This window comes from Anomaloglossus baeobatrachus, chromosome 4, assembly GCF_048569485.1.
Source record: "Anomaloglossus baeobatrachus isolate aAnoBae1 chromosome 4, aAnoBae1.hap1, whole genome shotgun sequence".
NCBI classification, from domain to species: domain Eukaryota; kingdom Metazoa; phylum Chordata; class Amphibia; order Anura; family Aromobatidae; genus Anomaloglossus; species Anomaloglossus baeobatrachus.
Genome location: NC_134356.1, coordinates 101,677,688 through 101,702,416, shown reverse-complemented (window position 1 = coordinate 101,702,416; position 24,729 = coordinate 101,677,688). Strand labels below are relative to the sequence as shown.

General features: G+C 49.2%; 1 protein-coding gene across 1 annotated transcript in view; it reads left to right on the top strand.

The window, feature by feature from the left end:
• Positions 1 to 24,729, top strand: part of LOC142303259 (ankyrin repeat and KH domain-containing protein 1-like) — a 255,586-nt gene that overhangs the window by 52,980 nt on the left and 177,877 nt on the right. Inside the window, exons 3-6 of the mRNA XM_075344493.1 lie at positions 6,499 to 6,652; positions 18,012 to 18,159; positions 21,824 to 21,971; positions 22,056 to 22,289. Coding sequence (XP_075200608.1) covers positions 6,499 to 6,652; positions 18,012 to 18,159; positions 21,824 to 21,971; positions 22,056 to 22,289 — 684 coding nt within the window. The remainder of the gene's footprint in view (positions 1 to 6,498; positions 6,653 to 18,011; positions 18,160 to 21,823; positions 21,972 to 22,055; positions 22,290 to 24,729) is intronic.

Here is a 24,729-nt window from a genome sequence, read left to right as displayed (position 1 = left end):
TTTATTACTAGAGTCCCCGGCTTTTTGCGGCCTAGTTTCCTTTCCTCCCGCCCACAGCCCTGACAGGCAGGGGAAGGGCGGGACGCTGCACAGAACGAGCAGCACTGAGGGCTGGAGCATGCTTTGCATACTCCACCCCTCTCACTGTGCACAGTGCGGGCACCAGTTCCCGCTCTTTCTGGGTCACGCCCACGGCTCCCTCCTCTCCTCAGGACGCCGGCAGCCATTCCTGTCAGCTCCTCGGACGCAGCAGAGGGGGACAAAGTCTGGGAGACCCAGGCAGGGACTCTGGTGGCCTCACAACCACTTTAGGCGGGTGGTAAGCAGCACCTGTGGTGCTAGCCCCATTGTGCAGTAGTGTAACATTATATGTTTATGGTATATATGTTTTACACTGTATGGTGCACAGTTGATTTCTGGCTATATACCCTATTGTGTTACTCAGGGAAGATAATAGCATGGCGCCCACGAAAGGCAGGGGTGCCAAAACACAGGCTTATTATGTTGCCTGCGCCGCATGTACGACCCCGCTACCGGCAGGTTCCACTGACCCTCATTGTGTGCACTGTTCGGCCCCTGTGGCACTTACTCAGCTGGAGCCTCTGCTAAGCGGGGCCCAGGGGGAGCCACCTGCTAACACTGTTCAGGTGACGGGGACGGAGTTTGCAAAACTCTCTGAGACTATGGCTAAGATACTAGAAGCCTTGCAGTCCAGGCCGGTATCTCAGCACAGGGACTCTGTTGAATCTTTGTTCCCTGGCCCACCTCAGCTGGACCAACAATGTCCTCCCGGGGTATCTCATGGATCCCAGGCTGAGGGTTCTGACACAGACCCCAGCCCCAGACCGACTAAGCGAGCTCGCTTAGATTTTCCCTCGACATCATCATATTGTGCAGGGTCTCAGAGGGGGGAATCTCTGGTTGATGATGCGGAGACAGCTGATCAGGATTCTGATCCTGAGGCCGCTCTCAATCTTGATACTCCGGACGGGGACGCCATAGTGAACGACCTTATTGCGTCCATCAATCGTATGTTGGATATTTCTCCCTCAGCTCCTCCGGTGGAGGAGTCAGCTTCTCAGCAGGAGAAATTCCGTTTCAGGTTTCCCAAGCGTACACCGAGTATGTTTCTGGACCACTCTGATTTCAGAGAGGCAGTCCAGAATCACCATGCTTGTCCAGATAAGCGTTTTTCTAAGCGCCTTAAGGATACACGTTATCCTTTTCCCCCTGACGTGGTCAAAAGTTGGGCTCAGTGTCCCAAAGTGGATCCTCCAATCTCCAGACTGGCAGCTAGATCCATACTTGCAGTGGAAGATGGGGCTTCACTCAAAGATGCCACTGACAGACAGATGGAGCTCTGGTTGAAATCCATCTATGAAGCTATCTGCGCTTCTTTTGCCCCAGCGTTCGCAGCCGTATGGGCGCTACAAGCTATCTCAGCAGCTCAAGCGCAAATTGACGCAGCCACACGCACGTCCGCGCCACAGGTGGCGTCCATAACCACACAGACGTCGGCATTTGCGTCTTACGCTATTAATGCTGTCCTGGACTCTGCGAGCCGTACGGCGGTTGCAGCCGCCAATTCGGTGGTACTCCGCAGGGCCTTGTGGCTACGGGAATGGAAGGCAGATTCTGTTTCCAAAAAGCGCTTAACCAGTTTGCCAATTTCTGGCGACCGATTGTTTGGCGAGCGTTTGGATGAAATCATCAAACAATCCAAGGGAAAGGATACATCCTTACCCCAGCCCAAACCGAACATACCCCAACAGAGGAGGGGGCAGTCGAGGTTTCGGTCCTTTCGGGGCGCGGGCAGATCCCAATTCTCCTCGTCCAAAAGGCCTCAGAAAGATCAAAGGAATTCTGATGCATGGCGGTCTAAGTCACGTCCTAAAAAGGCCACCGGAGGTGCCGCTACCAAAGCGGCTTCCTCATAACTTTCGGCCTCCTCACTCCGCATCTTCGGTCGGTGGCAGGCTCTCCCGCTTTTGCGACGCCTGGCTGCCACGGGTAAAAGACCGTTGGGTGAGAGACATTATGTCTCACGGTTACAAGATAGAGTTCACCTCTCGTCCCCCGACTCGATTCTTCAGGTCATCCCCGCCTCCCGAGCGAGCCGAGGCTCTTCTGCAGGCGCTGGGCACTCTGAAGGCAGAAGGAGTGGTGGTCCCTGTTCCTCTTCATCAACAGGGCCACGGTTTTTACTCCAACTTGTTTGTGGTCCCAAAGAAGGACGGGTCTTTCCGTCCTGTCCTGGACCTGAAACTTCTCAACAAACACGTGAAGGCCAGGCGGTTCCGGATGGAATCCCTCCGCTCCGTCATCGCCTCAATGTCCCAAGGAGATTTCCTTGCATCGATCGATATCAAAGATGCTTATCTCCACGTACCGATTGCTCCAGAGCACCAGCGCTTCTTGCGCTTCGCCATAGAAAACGAACACCTGCAGTTCGTGGCACTGCCGTTCGGCCTGGCAACAGCCCCACGGGTTTTCACCAAGGTTATGGCTACTGTAGTAGCGGTCCTCCACTCTCAGGGTCACTCGGTGATCCCTTACTTGGACGATCTCCTGATCAAGGCACCCTCTCAAGAGGCATGCCAACACAGCCTCGACGCTACCCTGGAGACTCTCCAGAGTTTCGGGTGGATCATCAATTTTCCAAAGTCAAATCTGACACCGGCCCAATCGCTCACATACCTTGGCATGGAGTTTCATACCCTCTCAGCGATAGTGAAGCTTCCGCTGATCAAGCAGCGGTCACTACAGACAGGGGTACAATCTCTCCTTCAAGGCCAGTCACACCCCTTGAGGCGCCTCATGCACTTCCTGGGGAAGATGGTGGCAGCAATGGAGGCAGTTCCTTTCGCGCAGTTTCACCTGCGTCCTCTTCAATGGGACATCCTACGCAAATGGGACAGGAAGCCGACGTCCCTCGACAGGAACGTCTCCCTCTCTCAGGCGACCAAAGCTTCCCTTCGGTGGTGGCTTCTTCCCACTTCATTATCGAAGGGGAAATCCTTCCTACCCCCATCCTGGGAGGTGGTCACGACGGACGCGAGTCTGTCAGGGTGGGGAGCGGTTTTTCTCCACCACAGGGCTCAGGGTACGTGGACCCAGCAAGAGTCCTCGCTTCAGATCAATGTTCTGGAAATACGGGCAGTGTATCTTGCCCTGAAAGCGTTCCAGCAGTGGCTGGAGGGCAAGCAGATCAGAATTCAGTCGGACAATTCCACAGCGGTGGCATACATCAACCACCAAGGCGGCACACGCAGTCGGCAAGCCTTCCAGGAAGTCCGGCGGATTTTGATGTGGGTGGAAGCCACGGCCTCCACCATCTCTGCAGTTCACATTCCAGGCGTGGAAAACTGGGAAGCAGATTATCTCAGTCGCCAGGGCATGGACGCAGGGGAATGGTCCCTTCACCCGGACGTGTTTCAGGAGATCTGTTGCCGCTGGGGGGTGCCGGACTTCGACCTCATGGCGTCCCGGCACAACAACAAGGTACCGACGTTCATGGCACGGTCTCAAGATCCCAGAGCTCTGGCGGCAGACGCCTTAGTTCAGGATTGGTCGCAGTTTCAGCTCCCTTATGTGTTTCCTCCGCTGGCACTGTTGCCCAGAGTGTTACGCAAGATCAGGGCCGACTGCCGCCGCGTCATCCTCGTCGCTCCAGACTGGCCGAGGCGGTCGTGGTACCCGGATCTGTGGCATCTCACGGTCGGCCAACCGTGGGCACTACCAGACCGACCAGACTTGCTATCTCAAGGGCCGTTTTTCCATCTGAATTCTGCGGCCCTCAACCTGACTGTGTGGCCATTGAGTCCTGGATCCTAGCGTCTTCAGGGTTATCTCAAGACGTCATTGCCACTGAGACAGGCTAGGAAACCAACGTCCGCCAAGATCTACCACAGGACGTGGAAAATGTTCCTGTCGTGGTGCTCTGCTCAGGGTTTTTCTCCCTGGCCTTTTGCCTTGCCCACTTTTCTGTCCTTCCTTCAATCTGGACTGGAAAAGGGTTTGTCGCTCGGCTCCCTTAAGGGACAAGTCTCAGCGCTCTGTGTTTTTCCAGAAGCGCCTAGCCAGACTTCCACAGGTACGCACGTTCCTGCAGGGGGTTTGTCACATCGTTCCTCCTTACAAGCGGCCGTTAGAACCCTGGGATCTGAACAGGGTGCTGCTGGTTCTTCAGAAACCACCATTCGAGCCAATGAGAGATATTTCTCTCTCACGCCTTTCGCAGAAAGTGGTTTTTCTAGTAGCAGTCACTTCACTTCGGAGAGTGTCTGAGCTAGCAGCGCTGTCATGCAAAGCCCCTTTCCTGGTTTTTCACCAGGACAAGGTGGTTCTGCGTCAGGTTCCGGAATTTCTCCCTAAGGTGGTATCCCCCTTTCATCTCAATCAGGATATCTCCTTACCTTCTTTTTGTCCTCATCCAGTTCACCAATGTGAAAAGGATTTGCACTTGTTAGATCTGGTGAGAGCACTCAGAATCTACATTTCTCGTACGGCGCCCCTGCGCCGCTCGGATGCACTCTTTGTCCTTGTCGCTGGCCAGCGTAAAGGGTCACAGGCTTCCAAATCAACCTTGGCTCGGTGGATCAAGGAGCCAATTCTCGAAGCCTACCGTTCGGCTGGGCTTCCGGTTCCCTCAGGGCTGAAGGCCCATTCTACCAGAGCCGTGGGCGCGTCCTGGGCTTTGAGGCACCAGGCTACGGCTCAGCAGGTGTGTCAGGCGGCTACCTGGTCGAGCCTGCACACTTTCACGAAACACTATCAGGTGCATACCTATGCTTCGGCGGATGCCAGCCTAGGTAGACGAGTCCTTCAGGCGGCGGTTGCCCACCTGTAGGAAGAGGCCGTTTTACGGCTCTCTTACGAGGTATTATTTTACCCACCCAGGGACTGCTTTTGGACGTCCCAATTGTCTGGGTCTCCCAATGGAGCGACAAAGAAGAAGGGAATTTTGTTTACTTACCGTAAATTCCTTTTCTTCTAGCTCCAATTGGGAGACCCAGCGCCCGCCCCTGTTTTTTTGTGTACACATGTTGTTCATGTTGAATGGTTTCAGTTCTCCGATATTCCTTCGGATTGAAGTTACTTTAAACCAGTTTTTAATTCTTTTTCCTCCTTCTTGCTTTTGCACCAAAACTGAGGAGCCCGTGGGAGCACGGGGGGTGTATAGGCAGAAGGGGAGGGGCTTAACACTTTTAGTGTAATACTTTGTGCGGCCTCCGGAGGCATAGCCTATACACCCAATTGTCTGGGTCTCCCAATTGGAGCTAGAAGAAAAGGAATTTACGGTAAGTAAACAAAATTCCCTTCTTTCAAGAAAGGCATCCAGGCATCTTTTTCTTAAATTTTAGTAGGTTTAACCATGACAACATCATTGTTAGAGTTCCATAGTCTCGCTGCTCTTACAGTAAAGAATCTGCGTCTGTGATCATGATTAAACCTTTCCTGTAGACTTAGAGGATGCCTTCTTGTCCCCATCACAAGCCTCTGTACTGTCCCCTCATATATTTGTACATTGTAATAAGATCACCCTTAAGCCTTTGTTTTTCCAAACTGAATAACCCCAAGTTTTAATAACCTATCTTGCTTTTGCAGTCCACCCATTCCTTTTGATAACCTTGGTTGCTCCTCTCTTTACCCAATCTAGTCCAGCTATGTTTTTTTTCCATACATTAAAGACCAAAATTATACACAGTATTCGAAGTGCACTTGTGACCTGTAGAGAGACAAAAGTTTTTCTCATGAGCATCTGACTTTTTTTAATGCATCCCATTATTTTATTAGCCTTGGAAGCAGCTGCTTGACACTGGTTAGTAAACTTGTGTTTGCTATTCACCCATACACCCAAGTCTTTCTCAGCAATAGTTTTAACCAGTGTTTTACAATTAGTACATAATTATAAATTTTATTTCCACCATTCAAGTACCTGACGTTACATTTATCCACATTAAACTTCAATTGACATTTCTCAGTTTCTCCAGCTTGTATAAATCCTTATTTAATATTAAATTATTCTTCTCTATTGATTAACCTGCAGAGTTTAGGATCATCTGCAAATATTGAAATTCTACTCTGTATACCCCCTTCAAGGTCATTAATAAATATAATAACAAGAGGCCCCAATGCTGACCACTTGGGTACCCCCCTGCAGTGATTCAGTCGGTATGGTAATTACCAACTACCCTTTGTTTCCTAACACTGATGTGCTACAGAGTGGTCCGAGACTCCTGTTGACGATGCCATGGCTCCCCCCCCCCACTCTGCTCTGTAGATGGGGCAGGACAGCCGACATCATTCAGATGGACAGCCGGATCCCCACTGCCTAACTGGGGGACCTGTCTGGCAATAAGCATGGCATCTGTCCCACCCCATCTACAGAGCGGAGGGGATAAGAAGCCGCCGCTCTGTGGCGATGTCAGCGGTTATACCCTTTAACTATAGGTAGATTAGTTCTGTATGTTAATTTCACTAAATCTGTTTTTCTAGGGATTGGAAAACTGTCTACCGCAGATGGAAAAGCCTTCGCCGATCCTGAAGTTCTCCAGAGATTGACCTCATCAGTTAGCTGTGCTTTGGATGAAGCTGCTGCTGCGCTGACTCGGATGAGAGCGGACAATATTCATATGGGACAAGTAGACAAGTATGTATTAATGCCCTGTAGCATATGATGCAGCAGTAATACTTGGAAATGTTAGTATAAAACATAGAGCCATTGTCCAGGACTTAGCAGTGCGATCATTCATTGCAGAGGTACATTTTTGTATGTTTTTGACTGAAAATTAAAATTCTCAGAAATGTGGCTGAAGTCCATACTGTAAGCACTAAATGTACAGTTGGCGGATGCCAGGTACCACAGGCTTTTTAGCTGCTTTGTGTGGCCAGCTTAAAGTGCTTTTCCTATGAAGACATTTATCCCTACTCCCAAGATAAGGCACTAGTAATCGAAAATAATGGGATCGTGATTCCTTGTTCCTCCTCTCGTTAAAAAAAATATTCCGCAGCGCTTTAAATACATCAGGAACACTGTCCCCAATGGGGACAATCTAAATTCCCTATCTGTATGTCTTTGGAGTTAATGGGTTATCCCAGTACTATTTCATATTTTTAGTATGGTTTAGAAATATCAAGCAGGTAGTTGCTAACTACCCACCTGTTCTGCCCAGTTCCGGACTCTGCCGGGCCATAGCGGTCACAGATCACTCCCACCAGCGATTCTATGGCTTCCGCTGACATGTCGACAGTAATGCCTTCTTTCACGTCTCTTATGACATGGTGTGACTGCCGATGTCATGCCGATTTAGGCAATGGGGAGCCATGGTCAATTACTAGGAGCTGGCTGACAATCAGCATGACGTTGGCAGTCACACCCTGTTAAGAGTATCCCAAAGAATAAGGCCGTGCTCCCATGAGTGGCATTTTGCTGCAAAAGCGGATCTATCACAAATGTGTTTCAGTTCCATTCATTTCCAATGGACTCACGGTAAGATGCGGTCACATGTGGTTGTGTGCGTCATGCACATACACGTTTTGTGGCAAAATACCGCTGATGTGATGGCTGCTTAAGAGCTGCTCTGTTGACATACAGCAGCAGGAGCGGTCTGTATCATTACCAACTGTCTTCCTTTTAGTTCTTAGGCCCATGGTAAAAAATAAGTCCTGGATAACCCCTTTAAATGAACCTGTCACTTGCACATAAAAATGGAGTAAAAATCCCTGAATTTCTGATTCTGCTGTTTCTTTTGTGCTGTGTTGCTCCATTGCAGAGATGATCACATTTGTTGTTCTTTAGTGCGCAGTATGTGAAATCTCTGTTCGCAGTCCTCATGGGCTTCTCTTCAGAGTCTTTTCTGCGGTGTGCACTTTAACCCCTTCCTCTCCAGACGCTGCCAGTCACTGCTCAGTAGCTGATCCAGCAGTCTCAGAGCTCCCCTGAAGAAACACCTAGTTGGACGGCAAGCAGACATATCATATACTGCGCTCCAAAAGCCGCAAACGTGAATATCCTGCAATGGAGCCACTCGTCGTAAAACTGAAGACAAAAAAAGCACAGCAGAATTGGGTGTGCTCAGAGATTTTTACAAGATGGTTAACACAATTGTAAGACTGCTTTCAATAAAGCGGCAGTGATTGTGTATGAAAAATGCTGCTGTACAGAATTGGTAATTGAAACGCTGACCCCTTCTGAAATATATATAGCCTCAGTGGTGGTGCATTAAATAAATGCAATCTTCCGATGTGTATGTGGGAAGCCTGGCTCATCCTCATCAGTACAGTGGAACCTTGGTTAACGAGAACAATCCATTCTGGGATGTGCTTGTTAACCAAGTTACTCGTTCAGCAAAGCAAGATTTCCCATAGGAAATCAATGCAATGCAGACGATTCATTCCAAAACTTGTTAAATGTCCCATCCTGGTCCCCTGTTATGCCATTCCCCACACGCACAAACAAGCACGCACATATTATGCTCACCTTACCTTCCGTTCCATCGCCGGCCTGCTGGGACTTGCTCTTCTCTAGTACGGCTGTGTATCGGGTAACCATGATGACGAGGGAGGAACTTCCTCACCCAGAGCGCTGACATCAAAGGCAGGAGCCTCTGATTGGTCAGCACGCTGCCTTTGAGTAGCGTCTGACAGGGGAAGTTACTGCCTCGTCGCCGATGGTTACTGATACACAGCATGGAACGGCGAACTACAGGACCCAGGAGGCTGGCGATGGCACGGACGGTACACATATGCTCACCTTACCTTCCGTTACATCGTCTGCCTCCTGGGTCTTGTAGTTCGCCGCGAGGATTCCTCCCTCGTCGCGATGCACTGGCGAACTAATACTGTATGTGTGTGCGTGTTTGTGTGTGTTTGTGTGGACTGTAAGAGCAGGTCAGAGCGTGGTGGATGTATGGAACCGGAAGTGTGTGCGGTGAGGATTTTGCTCGTACAGCAAAGCTTTCTCGTAACAAAGTTACAAATTTACAGCAAGCTATGCTTGTTAAGCGAAATTCTCGTTAACTGGGTTACTCGTCTAGTAAGGTTCCACTGTATATGTTACGATGCATGGATTGGCTATGTTGGATGCCAACATGCCTGATCTTTGTTCTGCAGGGTACGCTGCTGCCAGTAGGTGCAGCATTCTATACCTACCAGTTACATAAATGTGGAGGGTCTAAGCACAGTCATTTGTTTTCCATTCATAGTTCTAAAAGGAGAAGAAATGACTTTCATTATGTTCTGATTGTCACTTTGATGGATTTAAGAAATCATTACTACCAGTGATACTTACTTTTTTTTTTTTTTTTAAGCACAAAAGTTTTAAATAAACTTATCTGATCTGATTATTAATGACTTTGTTTTCTTGTTGACATTTCATTTTTAGACAAAACCAAAAATAGAAACAAAATGAATAAATACCCTGTTGTAAGCAAATAGTAGCACGTGTATATAAAACAGGGTACTTGGTTAACATTATATTTTGATAACATGATGCACCCAATCTCTGCTTTTTTGATCAAAATAGTGTTGACGAAGCACCCTGTTATTTATATATACTATTACCTTGATGAAAGTAAACAGTATTTGCTCATTTTGTTTCTTTTAATGGCCAGTGTGTACATTCACTTGTATTAACGTGTTTCGGCTCACTTCTATGGTTTCATATTGCATTTTTAGTACAGGCACAATTTGCCCCAACAAATCTCTTGATAGGTTTTTAGTTGTGCATTTGACGTGAAATCAGTCAGCATGAATGATTGCCCCCAGACCTGCTTTATGTATAATGGATCTTATTTGAGCCATCACTAAAATCTCCGTGTAAACTGGTAGTAAGGAAAGGCCCAGTGCTGCAGAGTTATTATACTGCAAAACCTAAAGTTATGTTCTTTAAATACTTGTAGTTCTTCTCCCCCGTTCTGTATGTGGAGGAGGTCACCTGTATAGCGGTTGCACCATTTGAGGTGGTCTTGGTAAGGTATTGGGGTCATGTATAGACGATTCTGCCTACCAGGCCATGTAAATGTTGATCGTTAACATTTTTGCCCCATCAGACAATCCTAAAGTTCCAAAAAGAACTCTCCTCCAATCATGAAATTATTGCTCAAGAGAATAAGTGACCGATTATATAGATCATAAGTTTTGAAAATAACCTAATCGCTTAAGGCCCAGTCACACTAAACAACTTACCAGTGATCCCAATAATGATACAACCTGATAGGGATCTCTGGTAAGTTGCTAGGAGGTCGCTGGTGAGATGTCACACTAAGCGACGCTCCAGTGATCCCACCAGCAACCTGACCTGGCAGGGATCGCTGGAGCGTCGCTACACGGGTTTCTGGTGAGCTGTCACACAGGCAGATATCACCAGCAACCCGTGACCAGCCCCCAGCGCCGCGTGGAAGTGATGCTGCGCTTGGTAACTAAGGTAAATATCTTGTAACCAACCCGTTATTTACCTTGGTTACCAGCGCACACCGCTTAGCGCTGGCTCCCTGCACACCTAGCCACAGTACACATCGGGTTAATTACCCGATGTGTACTTTGCTACGTGTGCAGGCAGCAGGAGCCGGCTTCTGCGGACGCTGGTAACCACGGTAAACATCGGGTAACCAAGAAGCCCTTACCTTGGTTACCCGATATTTACCTTCGTTACCAGCGTCCGCCGCTCTCAGCTGTCAGTGCCGGCTCCCTGTTCTCTGCACTTCTAGCCACAGTACACATCAGGTTAATTACCCGATGTGTACTCTGCTACGTGTGCAGAGAGCAGGGAGCCGGCACTGACCGCTGAGAGCGGCGGACGCTGGTAACGAAGGTAAATATCGGGTAACCAAGGTAAGGGCTTCTTGGTTACCCGATATTTACATTGGTTACCAGCGTCCGCAGAAGCCGGCTCCCTGCACAATTAGTTGTTGCTCTGTCGCTGTCACACACAGCGATGTGTGCTTCATAGCGGGAGAGCAACAACTAAAAAATGGCCCAGGACATTCAGCAACAACCAGCGACCTTGCAGCAGGGGCCAGGTTGTTGCTGGATGTCACACACAGCAACATCGCTAGCAACGTCACAAAAGTTGTTCCTTAGCAGCGATGTTGCTAGCGATGTTGCTTAGTGTGACGTGGCCTTTAATCTGATTTAGAAGGAAGGACCATGCCTCCAAAATCCTTCTTTCTTCGGCGCTCCATTGGGAGACCCAGACGATTGGGGTGTATAGCACTGCCCTCCGGAGGCCACACAAAGCATTACACTAAAAAGTGTAAGGCCCCTCCCCTTCTGGCTATACACCCCCAGTGGGATCACTGGCTCACCAGTTTTCTGCTTTGTGCGAAGGAGGTCAGACATCCACGCATAGCTCCACTGTTTAGTCAGCAGCAGCTGCTGACTATATCGGATGGAAGAAAAGAGAGCCCATATAGGGCCCCCAGCATGCTCCCTTCTCACCCCACTTGCGGTTTGTAAGGTTGAGGTACCCATTGCGGGTACGGAGGCGGGAGCCCACATGCTGTTTTCCTTCCCCATCCCCCGAAGGGGCTCTGAGGAAGTGGGATCTTACCGGCCTCCAAGCCCTGAGGCCGGGCTCCGTCCACAGACCCATTGAACCTGCTGGATAAGGAGCCGGGGTACCGTTCAGGGACAAGGCCCTGCAACATTCAGGTACTCTGTGTCCCCCTATGGACTGGCCGCGCACACTCCAGACTTGCTGGGTGTGCTAGTGCGCCGGGGACAGTAGCGCTGCGCGCTGGGGTTTGAGTCACTGCAGCTTAGCTGAGTGACTTTATGTGTTGGGAACTACCGCGCCGGCCGCTCCGGGAGCGGCGGCGCGGCTGGGACTTGTAGTGCGCCGGGGACTTAGCGCCGACCGTGCTTTTACGACGGCGGCGCTTATAAATCCAGTCCCCGGCTTTTGCGGCCTAGCTCCGCTTCGTTCCCGCCCCCTCCCTGTCAATCAGGGAAGGGGACAGGCGTTGTGCAATCGTCAACGCCGAGGGCTGGAGCCTTATTTACATGCTCCAGCCCTCTCACTGAACACAGTGGGACGCAGGTTTCCCGCTTTTTGTCTGAGCACACCCAGGGCCCGCCCCCCCTCCACAGAGACGCCGGCAGCCATTCCTGCATGCAGTCTGGCTGGGGAACGGACACAGGCTCTGGGAGACCCAGACAAGGGATTTCTGGCGACCTCACACCCGCGTTAAGCGGGCGGTAAGCAGCACATTCGTGCTGGCCCCACTAGTGCCACAGTGTTATTTAGTGTACTTTTTCCTGTACCAGATATATCGATATATATTGCACTGTAAAGTTGCTTCTTGGCTGTATACCCCTATTGCTCTGAGGAGACGACAACATGTCATCTGCAAAACGCAAGGGTGCCAAGACACGGGCTGTGAACGCTGCTTGTGCCGCTTGTGGGGCTAATCTACCGGCAGGTTATAATGACCCCCATTGTGTGCAATGTTCGGTCCCGGTGCCACTTCGTCAGCCGGAGCCTATGGTGGTAGTGGCCCAGGCAGAGTCGCCGGTGAACCCTGTCCCGGTGACGGGGACAGAGTTTGCTGTTTTTGCTGACAGGATGTCTGTCACTATGACAAAAATCCTAGAGACCTTGCAGGCCAGGCCAGTTACTCAGTCCATGGACACTGCTGCGTCAATGTTCCCCGGTCCCCCTCAGTTGGAGTTAATCAGTGCTTCAAGGGGGTCCCAGGCATCTCAGCCTGACGGCTCTGATTCAGATGACAGTCCCAGGCAGCCTAAGCGTGCTCGCTGGGAGAGACCCCCCACGTCATCACGCGGATCAGGGTCTCAGCGAGAAGAGTCTCTACATGATGAGACAGAGGAGGGTGATCAGGAGTCTAATCCTGACACCGCTCTCAATCTGGATACTCCTGATGGTGACGCCATGGTAAATGACCTTATAGCGGCCATCAATAGTCTATTGGAAATTTCTCCCCCTGCCCCTTCTGCAGAGGAGGCAGCTGCACAGCAGGAGAAGTTCCATTTCAGGTATCCCAAGCCTAAACTGAGTACTTTTCTGGACCACGCTGACTTCAGAGAATCAGTCCAGAAACACCATGCTTACCCAGACAAGCGTTTCTCCAAACGTCTTAAGGATACACGTTATCCCTTTCCCCCTGACGTGGTCAAACGCTGGACCCAGTGTCCAAAGGTGGACCCCCCAATCTCCAGGCTTGCAGCTAGATCCATAGTTGCAGTGGAAGATGGGGCTTCACTTAAAGATGCCAATGACAGACAGATGGACCTTTGGTTAAAGTCTGTCTATGAAGCTATCGGCGCGTCGTTTGCTCCAGCATTCGCGGCCGTGTGGGCACTCCAAGCTATTTCAGCTGGTCTGGCACAGGTGGACTCTATCATATGTCCAGCAGTGCCGCGAGTAGCGTTCCTAACCTCGCAAATGTCTGCGTTTGCGACTTACGCTATCAACGCTGTCCTGGACTCTACAAGCCGTACCTCAATTGCGTCTGCCAACTCTGTTGTCTTGCGCAGAGCCTTGTGGTTAAAGGAATGGAAAGCGGATTCTGCTTCCAAAAAATGTTTAACCAGCTTGCCGCTATCTGTAGATAGACTGTTTGGTGAACAATTGGCTGAAATCATTAAGCAATCCAAGGGTAAGGACTCCTCCTTACCCCAGCCCAGATCAAGCAAACCTCAACAGAGGAAGTGGCAGTCGAGGTTTCGGTCCTTTCGAGGCTCCAGCAGGACCCAATTCTCCTCGTCCAAAGGGACTCAGAAGGAGCAAAGGAGCTCAGATTCCTGGCGGGCTCAGTCACGCCCCAAGAAAGCAACCGGAGGAACCGCTTCCAAGGCGGCTGCCTCATGACTTTCGGCCTCGTCCCTCCGCATCCTCGGTCGGTGGCAGGCTCTCCCGCTTTTGCGACATTTGGCTGCCACAGGTCAAAGACCGGTGGGTAGCAGACATTTTGTCTCACGGGTACAGGATAGAATTCAGTTCTCGTCCTCCGCCTCGGTTCTTCAGAACCTCCCCACATCCCGACCGAGCAGATGCCCTTCTGCAGGCGGTGTGCTCACTAAAAGCAGAAGGAGTGGTGATCCCTGTTCCTCTGCAGGAACAAGGGCAAGGTTTTTACTCCAATCTTTTCGTGGTTCCAAGAAAGGACTGCTCGTTCCGTCCTGTTCTGGACCTAAAGCTGCTCAACAAGCATGTGAACGCCAGGCGGTTCCGGATGGAATCCCTCCGATCCGTCATTGCCTCAATGTCTCAAGGAGATTTCCTTGCATCAATAGACATCAAAGATGCTTATCTCCACGTGCCGATTGCTACAGAGCACCAACGTTTTCTACGTTTCGTGATAGGAGACGACCATCTCCAGTTCGTAGCTCTGCCATTTGGTCTGGCGACAGCACCACGGGTTTTCACCAAGGTCATGGCGGCAGTGGTAGCAGTCTTGCATTCTCAGGGACACTCGGTGATCCCTTACTTGGACGATCTACTTGTCAAAGCACCCTCTCAAGAGGCATGCCAACACAGCCTGAATGTTGCGCTGGAGACTCTCCAGACTTTCGGGTGGATCATCAACTTTTCAAAGTCAAACCTGGCACCGACTCAATCACTAACGTATCTTGGCATGGAGTTTCATACTCTCTCAGCGATAGTGAAGCTTCCGCTGGACAAGCAGCGGTCTCTACAGACAGGGGTGCAGTCTCTCCTTCAGGGTCAGTCGCACCCCTTAAGGCGCCTCATGCACTTCCTAGGGAAGATGGTGGCAGCAATGGAGGCAGTCCCGTTCGCGCAGTTTCATCTGCGCCCACTTCAATGGGACATTCTCCGCCAATGGGACGGGAAGATGACTTCCCTAGACAGGAAGGTCTCCCTTTCTCAGACGGCCAAGGACTCTCTGCAATGGTGGCTTCTCCCCACCTCATTATCACAGGGAAGATCGTTCCTGCCCCCATCCTGGGCAGTGGTCACGACAGACGCGAGTCTGTCAGGGTGGGGAGCAGTTTTTCTCCACCACAGGGCTCAAGGGACGTGGACTCAGCAGGAGTCCACACTTCAGATCAATGTTCTGGAAATCAGGACAGTGTATCTTGCCCTATTGGCCTTCCAGCAGTGGCTGGAAGGAAAGCAAATCCGAATTCAGTCGGACAACTCCACAGCGGTGGCATACATCAACCACCAAGGAGGGACACGCAGTCGGCAAGCCTTCCAGGAAGTCCGGCGGATTCTGATGTGGGTGGAGGAAAGAGCATCCACCATATCAGCAGTTCACATCCCGGGCGTAGAAAACTGGGAAGCAGACTTCCTCAGTCGCCAGGGCATGGACGCAGGGGAATGGTCCCTTCACCCGGACGTGTTTCAGGAAATCTGCCGCCGCTGGGGGGTGCCGGACGTCGACCTAATGGAGTCTCGGCACAACAACAAGGTCCCGACCTTCATAGCGCGGTCTCGCGATCAAAGAGCTCTGGCGGCAGACGCCTTAGTGCAAGATTGGTCGCAGTTCCGGCTCCCTTATGTGTTTCCACCTCTGGCACTCCTGCCCAGAGTGTTACGCAAGATCAGATCCGATTGCGGCCGCGTCATACTCGTCGCCCCAGACTGGCCGAGGAGGTCGTGGTACCCGGATCTGTGGCATCTCACGGTAGGCCAACCGTGGGCACTACCAGACCGTCCAGACTTACTGTCCCAAGGGCCGTTTTTCCATCGGAATTCTGCGGCCCTGAACCTGACTGTGTGGCCATTGAGTCCTGGATCCTAGCGGCTTCAGGATTACCCCAAGGGGTCGTGGCCACCATGAGACAGGCTAGGAAGTCCACTTCTGCTAAGATCTACCACAGAACGTGGAAGATTTTCTTATCCTGGTGCTCTGCACAAGGAGTATCCCCCTGGCCATTCGCGTTACCTGTCTTTCTTTCCTTCCTGCAATCTGGGTTGGAAAAGGGCTTGTCGCTCGGCTCCCTTAAAGGGCAAGTTTCAGCACTATCCGTGTTTTTTCAGAAGCGTCTAGCGCGACTTTCTAAGGTGCGCACGTTCTTGCAGGGGGTGTGTCATATCGTACCTCCGTACAGGCGGCCGTTAGATCCGTGGGATCTAAACAAGGTCCTTGTTGCTCTCCAGAAGCCGCCTTTCGAGCCCCTGAGGGATGTGTCACTTTCTCGACTCTCACAGAAAGTGGTTTTTCTGGTAGCGGTCACGTCTCTTCGGAGAGTGTCTGAACTAGCAGCGCTGTCATGCAAAGCTCCTTTCCTGGTGTTCCACCAGGACAAGGGGGTGCTTCGCCCCATTCAGGAGTTTCTCCCTAAGGTGGTATCCTCTTTTCACCTTAATCAGGATATCTCCTTGCCTTCCTTTTATCCGCATGCAGTTCATCGGTATGAAAAGGATCTACATTTGTTGGATCTGGTGAGAGCACTCAGAATCTACATTTCCCGCACGGCGCCCCTGCGCCGCTCGGATGCACTCTTTGTCCTTGTCGCTGGTAAGCGCAAAGGGTCGCAGGCTTCCAAGGCCACCCTGGCTCGATGGATCAAAGAACCAATTCTTGAAGCCTACCGTTCTGCTGGGCTTCCGGTTCCATCAGGGCTGAAGGCCCATTCTACCAGAGCCGTGGGTGCGTCCTGGGCATTACGACACCAGGCTACGGCTCAACAGGTGTGCCAGGCAGCTACCTGGTCGAGTCTGCACACTTTCACCAAACATTATCAGGTGCATACCTATGCTTCGGCGGACGCCGGCCTAGGTAGAAGAGTCCTGCAGGCGGCAGTTGCCTCCCCGTAGGGGAGGGCTGTCTTTGCAGCTCTAACATGAGGTATTTCTTTACCCACCCAGGGACAGCTTTTGGACGTCCCAATCGTCTGGGTCTCCCAATGGAGCGCCGAAGAAGAAGGGAATTTTGTTACTTACCGTAAATTCCTTTTCTTCTAGCTCCTATTGGGAGACCCAGCACCCGCCCTGTTGTCCTTCGGGATTTTTGGTTGTTTTTCGGGTACACATGTTGTTCATGTTGAACGGTTTTCAGTTCTCCGACGTTACTTCGGAGTGAATTTGTTTAAACCAGTTATTGGCTTTCCTCCTTCTTGCTTTTGCACTAAAACTGGTGAGCCAGTGATCCCACTGGGGGTGTATAGCCAGAAGGGGAGGGGCCTTACACTTTTTAGTGTAATGCTTTGTGTGGCCTCCGGAGGGCAGTGCTATACACCCCAATCGTCTGGGTCTCCCAATAGGAGCTAGAAGAAAAGGAATTTACGGTAAGTAACAAAATTCCCTTCTTTTGGTTAGTAGTAGTCCAGCATTCCAATCGAGAACCATAATTACCACCGCTTAGCTACAGTTACCAGCGATGAGGACAGAATTTGCCCTTTATGGTATAGCATCCTGGCACTAAAATATCAACTTTACTTTTTCCATATCTAATAATTTATGCTATGTTCTCAGACACCACTGCAGGGACCTCGATATTACTGCCACTTATATGCCAAAGGAAGAACAGAGCCCAGAGCTGGTCTCTCCATGGCATGTTGCCCATATTATCTTTTGTGATATGGGATTACGGCACAGCCTTCTGCTTCATGACCAGTGAGTGCCCAAGCACCTGCTGCCGCCCACCATCTTCATACCAGAATGCTGGTCACATGGGTGAAGTCCGCAGTCACTGTACTGCACACAGGGCTGTAGTGGAGTGTGCGCAGGGTAGGTAGCCACTTGTGTGGAAGCTCAGCTGAGGAGAAAGTATGTGTGGCAGGCCTCTACAGCCTACCATCCCATCTGCTGGCAGCTTCATTGTTTTGGTTATTAGTGGAGTTTCCAGGTCACGGCTTTAGCTGAATACAGCTGTGTTCTTGTAGCTGGAGAAGCAATTCCTGAAACGTGTGATATCTGGGCATTGAGTGATGGCCAGGATGCTAGGGCTGCAAGCCTATAGGTTATTTTTTGTCTTTCTCCATAGATTCATTACAAATTAAACATTCGTTGGTTTTGTTTTTTCCCTCTTATATTTTTGTTTTATGTAATCAAGTAACACAAGTTTCTATTTTTTTTGCAGTCGCAGCCTGGCTGAAGCTTGTTCAGATGGAGATGTAAATGCCGTCCGTAAACTCCTCAATGAAGGTAGAAGTGTGAATGAGCACACGAAGGAAGGCGAAAGTCTGCTCTGCTTGGCCTGTTCAGCTGGATATTACGAACTGGTACAAGTGAGTATAGGGAAACACCATTAGACAAAATCACTGTAGATGGCTTTAATTGACAAATCTCCCAAATTTAGTTTAAAGGGAACCTGTCACCAGATTTTCCCTATTAAACTAAAAGAATCCCCTTCTGTAGCTCCTGGGCTACATTCTATAAAGATGCACCTTGGCCCTGACTCCCCTTCCAGACCCCAAAAATAACTTTAGAAAACCTGGCCGTTAGGTATGCTAATCACCTCTGTTCGCCAGATGGGCGGGCTTATTTTCTGCTCCTGTCCAGCCCCTCCCTCCTGCCGCTGATCACCGTACTCCTTTCTTGATTGATGTGATGATGCCTCCGTCATCATCCTCGTCACATTTTCAAATCTCACGCCTGTGCAGTTATGTCGGCTTGCGCAGGCGCAGTTCGCTCTGCCATATTGCGGGCGGAGCAGAAAACATAGCTGCCCTCGCGCCGCTTAGCTAAATGCGCAGGCGCGAGATTATGGGCAGGTACGAGGATGGCGCTGATGAGCTCATGCACAACACCGACCATAGTCTCGCTCATGTGCATTTAGCTCACCAGCGCGAGCAAGGGCACCTGTTTTCTGCTCTGCCTGCAATATGGCAGAGCGAACAGCGCCGGTGCGAACCGATCTAACTGCAGAGGCGTGAGATTTGAAAATGCGACGAGAATGATAGAGGCGTCATCACGTCAATCAAGAAAGGAGGACAGCGATCAGCGGCAGGAGGGGGAACAAAAGCAGAAAATAAGCCCGCCCATGTGGCCAACACACACAGGTAATTAGCATACCTAATGGCCAGGTTTTATAAAGTTATTTTTGGGGTCTGGAAGGGGAGTCAGGGCCAAGGTGCACCTTCATAGAATGCAGCCCAGGAGCTGCAGAAGATGATTCTTTTAGTTTAATAGGGAAAAATCTAGTGACAGGTTCCCTTTAAATTGTCATTTTACTGGCCACTTTCTTTGTCACGTCACAATTTTAACCTTACATTTTGCGATGTACCATATTTTTCGTTTTATAGGATGTACCTCAAAATTAGAGGAGGAAAATAGGAAAAAATACTTTTTGATGTTAAAATGAGGGTCCGCCTTACAATCCTAGTGTGTCTTACATCTTGCCAGGAGAGAGCGGCGAAGCGGCTCAGGAGGGTCACAGGAGGCAGGGTCGGCGATGCTGCAGGCTCGGAGGAGGGGGTGTTGCGGCTCAGGAGGGTCAGAGATGCTGCAGCTTGGAGGCTTCGCGGTGGCAGGCACCATTGATCTGGCGGCGGACTGCAACCTCCATTGAATCGCATGTGGTTGATGAGATTGACCTCAAGAAAATGGCCATGGAGGCAGCACGTGCGCAGATAGGTTTCCGCAGCCATTTTCTTCAGTCCATCGTGTCCGTCTCATACGCGCCGCCTCCATGTGCATTTTTTTTTGTCAATTACGTCAACCGCGGGCAAATTAATGGATCTCGCTGCTAGATCAACAGCGCCCGCCGCATCACCGACCCTCCGTCCTGTGACCCTCTTGGGCTGCTCCACTGCAGTGACCCCCTCCTCCGAGCCCTCAGTTTTGCCGACCCTGCCTCCCGTGACCCCGCTCCTTCACCGCTGCTTCGGTAAGCCATATTCGGATTATAGGACTCACCCCTATTTTACCTCCAATTTTGGGGGGAAGAAAGTGCCTCTTATAATCTAGAAAGTACCATACTTTAAGGTCTAAAATAAAACTTAAACTATTGGCCTTCTTTTTTTTTTTTTTTATACTGCATATATCATAACTTTTGATTTGGCATGTAATGTTTCAGTGTTACTTCAGGCTGAGACCTGTTCTCACATCTTGGACCTTGATGAGCAGTTCTGGGTAGACTTTTCCTGCCACCTGTTGGCCTTTGTCAAGCATTGCTTCCAAAGAAAGCTCATCGTGAGAACCAGTGACTTTCTGTAGCAATGTCTCAAGCTTTTTCCTTGCTTCTCCTAAATGCTTCAAAAGTGCAGAATGTGAGGTGCTCGGTGCCCTCTCGCTCTTCTGTAGGTCGTACCAGAGATTGTGAAACCTGAGCATTGTAAACTAGAAAAGGGAGTGATGTCGTTTACCCCAACATTGGAGAGAAACAATCCCTTTATTAATGACATCAGAGTGTTTCCTTTTTAATTGAGTGAATAGTGGTAAATTCTGTTGGGATGTAATAAAGCATAGAAAATGATATGAGTGATCTTAAAATTCTCAATTGGGGGATAATTGTTCCCAAAGAATTGCACAAATATGAAACAAGATGCTGCTAAGAAATTGCAAAGTGTGAGTAAACTCTGGCCAGATGGGTTATAAAATATGGAGAGACTGGTTGGTGGCACATTGTAGTTTAGGAAGGTGACTCAAAAATAAAGAACTTTCCAAATATACTAATTTTCATTTTTTGTTTTTATCACAATGTCCATAAAAGTGTAGTCTATCAAAATCTGGTTACGGCTTCCAAACAGAGTAGCCATCTGTTACAGCCAGAGAACCAGTTTTACTTCTTGCGTTCTCTAAAAGAAGCCAAAAAAATGCTTTACTATCCAAAGGAGAAAAAAAATGGAGCTGCTCCTAAAATCACATGTATGAAAAAAACCTTAAAGTGTGCGCAGAAAGGAAGGAGAGTTTAAAGCGCACCAATCACCAGGATTTTCCTATATAACCTAGTGCCAGTATAGCACTGGCTTTATCAGGCCGATTCACTACATACCTTTAGTGGTCAGCTAGGATGTATAGCTTTTGAAACACAAGCAAATAAAGCTTGTAAAATGAACAGGGTTTTTTTTGATTGGCAGCAGCTGCTGATCAGCTGATAGCTGGGGTGGAATTTGATAGTGATTCCCGCCCTCCTGCCTGTTCTGCCCCCTATCTACGCTAATTTTATTATAGAAAGTTGTGGCTAGAAGGAACTTGCTGATGTCATACCCATGTGACCAAAAAGGGTGAGGCCTTAGCCAACAAAAATATTGCTTCCTGGTATCGGCTATGTTGGCTGAAGCCCTGCCTCTTCTGGTCACATGGGTCTGACATCTGCAAGGTCCTTCGAGCCACCATGATTTATAGCCACAACCATTAGTTAAATGTCTCTATAATAGTATTGGCATAAATGATAGGGGGAGGAACAACAAGCAAGAGGGTGGGAATCACTATCAAACCCCACCCCAGCTATTAGGAGCTGCAGCTGCTGTCAATCAAAAAACTGTTTATTTTACAAACTTAACTTGCTTGTGTTTTAAAAACTATATATCCGAGCTGACCACTAAAGGTATGTATAGAATCAGCCTCATGGTGCCAGTATAGCACTGGCTTTAGGTTATATAGGAAAATTCTAGTGATTGGTGCACTTTAAATGGCTTGTTCTGTAACTTGTTAACCCATAGAGAAAATAAAATAATAAAATTGTGACAATTGGTGTTTTTTCTGGTGCTGTCCCGTCTCTCCCCCTCCCGGTGTAGGGTAGCATGGAATAGTGAAATGTATTGTGGCTTTCAGAGACCCTTTTATAGGGGCAGCAAACCCAAATGGGGAGAAATACTTCATTCAATTACAGAATGCACTCCGTTTTCTAAAGATTGTTTGAAAGTTGATGAGACTCTTGTATAGTATTAAAATCCTACCATAATAAGCAGATTTAGGAGTAAATTAAAATGTTTTTCTAATTTCCAGGTTTTACTTGCGATGCATGCGAATGTTGAAGATAGAGGCAATAAAGGGGACATCACTCCTCTGATGGCCGCAGCCAGTGGTGGTTTTGTGGATATTGTGAAGGTGCTCCTACTGCATTCTGCAGATGTCAACGCTCGGTCCTCAACTGGTGGGTAACTCAAGTCTCTGTGGCTCGCTATTATATTCTAGTAATGGGTGACATTCATCATCTACACAATTATTTTCTTTCTAGGAAATACAGCTCTAACCTATGCGTGTGCTGGAGGATTTGTTGACGTAGTTAAAGTTTTGTTGGAGGAAGGTGCCAATATAGAGGAGCATAATGAGAATGGACACACTGCATTGATGGAGGCTGCTAGTTCTGGACATGTTGAGGTTGCAAAGATTTTGCTGGAAAATGGAGCTGGCATTAATACTCATTCTAATGAGTTTAAAGAGAGTGCACTGACGTTGGCATGCTATAAAGGTTTGTATTCCAGATAAGAGATCACAAAATAGTAGCGATTTCTGTAACGAAAAATAAAGTTCTTGTACATTCCCAAAAAAATCTTATAAATTCATACTAAAAAAAAATAATTTCAGAAAGGTATACAATTTTAAGTTTCCTGTGTGTCTGTATGTCTGTGTGTCTGTGTGGTTTAGCCAAGTAACCATTCCAGCCCACATCTGTCACAACTGATTGATAGTGAGGATTGGACTGGCTTGGCTGCTGAAATGAGCCAGCCCCATTCACAGAACTGATGGTATCCGAACACCAAAAACTCTTGTGCGCAGACTGGAAATGGAGCTCCCGGGACGACCCCACTCACTGTTAAAGGTTCTGAAATATGGAAACTAATGCATAATACAAATATATCTGACATACCAGGCTTTCAGAATACACTGTCATGGCTGGGATTTCTGGCCATTGTGGGGCTTGTATCGTATAGTATTACACTCGCCCCCTCTACAGACTCTTTTCAGATGTCCGTTTTTCCTCAACGCAACTGCTAAGTGCGTGATGACTGACTGCTAATGCCATATGCTGGAGCAGAATTACCTACTTTCTCTGGATGCACAGCCTTGGCATCTCCGATACTTGGAACACTTACTAGAAGCTGCAGCTCCTCCCCCTTTGCTCCCCATAGACTTCTATGGGCAGCATCTATAACCTGATACCCCAATATACAAACTTTTGTGTATTGATGTTTAGCTGTAGATCATCAGTGTAGGAGTAAGGGGATTTTTTTGCAAAATATAAGATTTTGTTTATTAACACTGTTACTTTGTTTTTTTTTTTATAAAAAAGAAAAAAAACAAAACAAAAACAGTTAATTGTTTTCCCCATGTATAAATTACTCTGAAGATGTAAAAATACAGACTTTATATGCTTAGGCGAGTGCAGTAAATACCTTTTTAGGCTTCAATCGTAGGGGTGGAGCTTTTGCTGGGATCAGTCACTATTGCTTAAGTTCAGGCATGATTCTTTTTTACTGTCACACCCCCAACATTGTAAGTGATTACACCACAGGTCCTTCACTATCCCTTCTCTGCAGAGCTCCGCCCATTATGGTCACATGGCAGTGAAGAACCTGTGCTGGTGTCACAATCGTATACATATATATATGTGTGTATGTGTGTGTGTGTGTGTGTGTGTGTGTGTGTATGTATAATGTGACAGGTTCCCTTTAAAGACAGTAATACTAAGTTTAAACGTAAGACAGACTTCCCTACAATATTTTAGTCTGTATGATTTTGTACTTTATTCCTTATCAGTCTGGCAGAAATTCTGTATTTCTTTGTCACTCCATTGGGAGACCCAGACAATTGGGTGTATAGCTTCTGCCTCCGGAGGCCACACAAAGTATTACACTTTAAAAAGTGTAACCCCTCCCCTCTGCCTATACACCCTCCCGTGCATCACGGGCTCCTCAGTTTTTATGCTTTGTGCGAAGGAGGCTGACATCCACGCATAGCTCCACATCTTAGTCAGCAGCAGCTGCTGACTAGGTCAGATGGAAGAAAAGAGGGCCCATAACAGGGCCCCCAGCATGCTCCCTTCTCACCCCACTCTGGTCGGCGGTGTTGTTAAGGTTGAGGTACCCATTGCGGGTACATAGGCAGGAGCCACATGCTGTTTTCCTTCCCCATCCCTTAAGGGCTCTGGGTGAAGTGGGATCCTAATCGGTCTCCAGGCACGGGGACCGTGCTCCCTCCGCAGCCCCTGGGGAATCTGCTGGACAGGAGCCGGGTATCGTCCGGGACAAGGCCCTGCTACTGTGAGGTACTCTGTGTCCCCTTGGGGGACCGCGCATGGAGCGCTTGTGCCATACACACTGCAGCACTGCTGGGTGTGTTAGTGCGCCGGGGACTACCGCGCCGACCGCGCTTATTTGCCGGCCGCGCTTATAACTTTAGTCCCCGGCTTTTGCGGCCTAGTATCGCATATTCCCGCCCCCAGGCCTGCCAGTCAGGGGAAGGGCGGGACGCTGCACAGGACGTCAGCGCTGAGGGCTGGAGCATACTTTGTATCCTCCTCCCCCCTCACTCAGCTCAGTGGGGCACCAGATTCCCGCACTTTCTAGGGCACGCCCACGGCCCCCTCCTCCCCACAGAACGCCGGCAGCCATTCCTGTCAGCACTTCTGACGCTGGAGAGGAGAGACAACACGGCTCTGGGAGGCCCAGGCAGGGATTCTGGTGATCACACAACCGCTTTGAGCGGTCGGTAAGCAGCACCTGTGGTGCTGGCCCCACTGAGTGCCGAAGTGTACATATATATATATATATATATATATATATATATATATATATATGCTTATATGCTATACATTTACACTGTACGGTCGCACTGTTGATTTTTGGCTATATACCCTCCTGGATTGTACTCTGAGGAGACAACAGCATGTCGTCCGCAAAAAGCAAGGG